This window comes from Cebidichthys violaceus, unplaced genomic scaffold, assembly GCF_023349555.1.
Source record: "Cebidichthys violaceus isolate CVI_PGR_0920_01 unplaced genomic scaffold, fCebVio1.0.p SCAF_41, whole genome shotgun sequence".
Classification (NCBI taxonomy): domain Eukaryota; kingdom Metazoa; phylum Chordata; class Actinopteri; order Perciformes; family Stichaeidae; genus Cebidichthys; species Cebidichthys violaceus.
In genome coordinates, this window is record NW_027176606.1 from 2,025,780 (window position 1) to 2,029,640 (window position 3,861).

At 54.8% G+C, this 3,861-nt stretch overlaps 1 protein-coding gene across 1 annotated transcript; it reads right to left on the bottom strand.

Moving 5' to 3' along the window:
- Positions 1 to 84: 84 nt before the first annotated feature.
- Positions 85 to 3,812, bottom strand: tox4b (TOX high mobility group box family member 4 b; the record flags this gene model as incomplete). The annotated part of the gene is given in 9 exon segments (XM_068728158.1): positions 85 to 1,137; positions 1,307 to 1,464; positions 1,541 to 2,110; positions 2,112 to 2,198; positions 2,369 to 2,453; positions 2,542 to 2,867; positions 3,052 to 3,149; positions 3,152 to 3,314; positions 3,390 to 3,812. Coding segments are annotated over 9 exon segments (1,968 nt in total), but the record flags the coding sequence as incomplete, so codon positions are not given.
- Between the last annotated feature and the right edge of the window lie 49 nt (positions 3,813 to 3,861).

Consider the following 3,861-nt stretch of genomic DNA (forward strand, 5'->3'; position numbering starts at 1 on the left):
TCTGTTCCTGTATCACCTGTACTATAACTCAAATAAATGCCCCTCCAGCTATAATCCTGAGGCCAAAATGTGCACCACCAAATGTATATTAAAACATAAAATATTTTATTTCACCATTAAAAACATTTCCAGGATATCTACAACAAACCAGACCAGTTCCCTGCATTATTTCATATTTTTTTTGGAAGCAACCATTCCCTTCCTTTATTCTGCAAACAGACCTGAAAGCAAAAAAGTTCTTTAAATTAAACAGTCGTGTTAAAAAGTAAAGCTTTTCATATCGCATCCCCCCCCCGTACAGTAGTGTTGTCAGAGCTGGTGTGTGTTTCATTTCATTCTGATACGTTCACCAAATTTAACCACGAATGAGAGAAAATATGCGCCACACATTCAAACAGCTCTTATGTTGGCGGGGTGTTCCAGCAGGAGAGGAGAACACCAATCATCTGAAGCGTAGCACCTGTTTTCAAGTGTGCGTTCAAATCTCTCGCACGGCGGTACTTTAAAGTGCCTTGTAGAAAAGGTGGCAAACTGCATTCGTCTCCCCGTTGTTTGTGCTTTGCCCAGTAGTCGCTCATCTGTACGCTACATCTGTAAAAGAAGCACCTGACCACATCACTGAAGGAGGACAAATCAACGCTTCGTAGACTTCCTTCAGATGAATCCACCCTCAGTGTGACAGTAAAGGGAAGAGCGAACACGTATGAAGTGTTTAAATGAATACAGTTAACTCTCATGATTCCCTTTCTGCACAAAACAATTAAAAACATGATAAGTCCGTACAAAATGTTCCTTTTCTTTAGTTTTTTTGTATCAAGCCTGTACGTCAGATTCACAATAGAGAGGCTTCTTCTTCAGTCTTATTACTCGTCCAGCTGTCCTCTCTGTGAGCCGTCATTCCCAAATAATTCAGAGTTTGTCTTCCTTTTGGAGAGTCCTTTGTGTCCGTTTCAGTGAGTTTTCAAATGCTTTTCCTGCGGCCGGCCTCGTCGAGCGTTCGCGTGACCGATACCTGAGCCCGGTGGTTCCGTCCCTCCTCGGTTCCCGTCACCTTGTCACTCTCCTCCGTCCTCGTCCCCTTATGTGACGGTGGTGAAGTTCTGCCCTCGGATGGCGCACCAGGCCATGAACACATCTCTGTGGAGCAGAAAAAAAAACAAAAAAACATTATCTTCACGACACTTAAAAGTAAATTCCTGACGAATCAGTTTTGATTGTCAGTTCGTGTGGATCTACATTAAACTATTAGTTTGGTTTATTACTGTCGACACACTGACTGATATCATAAAAGCGTATGTGAACACACCTGCAGTGTGTGGCGACACACTCGTTGCTACAGTACTCCTTGTCCCAGTCTTGGCTCTCCACAGCGGGCCTCGTGCAGCCGGCGCGCACACAGATGTTACGGCTGGCGGTGGGAGTGGTCACACTCGGGACGGGGGCGACGTTCACCTCGACCTCCATCTGGGAGACAAAAGACAGGTTTACATTTGAACGGTGTTCATCAGACCGTCCAAACACGCGGCGTTGCTGAGCTCACCCCTTCCTCCGCCTCCGCCACTTCCTCTCCCCCCGTCACCAGGTCAGCCGACCGCCCCACCTCCACCGTCAGACCCGCCGACGCCGGCGCCCCGCCGGCCGACGTCACGATGATCGCCGCTCTCGGATCCGTCTGCCGCGTCGACTGGACGACCTTTATCTGCAGCGGGGGCGGAGCCGTGGCGCCGGCCGCGCCCCCGCCCCGCGGCTTGGCCTGCAGAGGGGGCGGAGCCTGGGCGTGCACCATCTGCTGCAGCCGAGGCGGCAGAGAGGTGCTCTGCATCTGCTGCAGCGGCGGCGGCTGGCGCGGCGAGGAGGCGGCCGTCGCCGTGACCGTCACGGCGCCGGACGGCAGCTGCATCTGCTTGATGATGATCTTGGCGACGGTGGGCGGGTTCGGCGGGGTTGGGGTAGGAGCGGGCAGAGGCGGTTGGGGTTTGTTGGCGCCGGTGCGGGAGCGCGTGGTGACCTGCGGCAGGTCCAGGATGATGTTGGACGTGCAGATGTTGGTGATGGTGTTCTCCTCGGGGTTGTAGTGCTGCGACCTGGTGGAGCGGGCGGCGAGGGTGGAGGGCGTGGGCGGCCATGACGGCGGGACCCAGGGCCGAAGGTGGGGGCGACGGAGGCGACGGGGAGGTGTCCATGACTTCAATGGGGGCCTACAGAGAGGACGGAAGGACACGATAAAGATTCATTCTATAGATGTAGAAGAGGTTCAGAGTGAGTTTTACTGCATTCTGCAGTAAAATAAGCAGCCCTGGCTTTACAGTGTGCAACATTAGTTTACATAAATACATATTTCTGGCTGTATTTTGTCACAGCAGCTCACCTGAGAACTCTGGCCGGCTCTGTACTCCGCCAGCGCCTTCAAGTAATCCTTCTTAGCCGCTTCGTTTTTTCCTCTTGTAAACCTGGGAAATAGTGAATAAAAAATATAGTGAATGAATAAAGTACTGAGAGGACACTGTGAAAGACATCCAAAGAGTGTTTCCTCCCACCTGTTTTCTGCTCCTCCCCCAGGCTGTCCCACATGGACGCCACGATCTTCGACACCTCTCCGAACGTGGCGTTGGGGTTCTGTCCCTTGATGGCCGCCTGCGTGTCCCTGAAGAACAGGGCGTAGGCCGACACGGGTTTCTGGGGCTCGTTGGGGTCTTTCTTGGGCTTCCCCCTCCTCCCTCCGCCCGCGCCGCCGCCGCCGCCTTTGCGCCCGGCGGCTGGCGAGACGCTGGAGGTGGGGCGGAGAGCGGGGGGGCGGACAGGGAGGGGTCGAGGGAGATGACTCCGGGGGAGACGGCCAGAGAGACCGGAGACTCCACCAGGACGCTCTGATGGGACAGGGGGGGGGCAAGAAACACCAAATTGCTTAAATTGTGCTGTTTTTTGAACTAAAATCTTAGATATTTCTTGATAATATGAAATATTTGTGACTTTTTGAGCATTAATCAAATATAAAACAGCTTTATTAGGACTGTGTCGTGGTGTAAGAACTCTTGAGGTTCTGAACCTCACCCTTCTGAAGTCGTCCATGTCGTCGTCCTGGAGCGAGCTGGTGGGCGACGACGCCGTGGCCGACAGAGGGTTGTCGGGCGACTGCGGCCGCTGCAGCATGTCCCCGCCCCCAGGCCGAGCCCCAGCTGAGCGCCGAGCTCCGACTGGTCGATGGTGGTCAGCTGACTGGAGCCCAGCAGGCCCTGGCTCATGTCGCCCAGCGGGACGTCGATGGTCACCGGGGACGAGCCGCTGAACTGAGAGCCGATGGGGTGGCCGAGATCCTGGGGACGGGAATGAAACGTGAGCGGGTTGGCCCGGTGCTGGTCACCGAGGTAACGGCTCAGACGCCTGCTCACCATGCCCAGCGACGAGCCCAGCAGGGCGCTGCCGCCCGACTGGCCGATGACTCCCAGGCTCAGGTGCTCCAGTCCCTGCGAGGGGGCGTTGACGAAGGTGGAGGCGAACGAGGGGTCGTCCCCTTCCACCACGGCGTTCCCGGGCACCACCACGCTGTCGGAGGGGCCCGCGTCAGACAGCTCCCCGAAATGGGACACCACGTCCGACACGGTGAGCGCCGAGTCCGGATCCAGCGAGATGGGGGGGATCTCGAACTCCTCATCGCCGAGGCTGGGAGTGTGGAACGTCTGGAGCGGTAGAAGAAGAAGAAGAAGAAGAAGAACGAGGGGAAGAGAAAACAGGTTGGTGAGAAACTGTGGTGGAGAGGAGGAAACGAGAAAGCTGGGAGGAGAACGTCGGCCATTACGTCTTTCTTTAACACAGATTAAGGACAAAAGTTAATTTCTGTATATTCCGAATACTGACGCATCT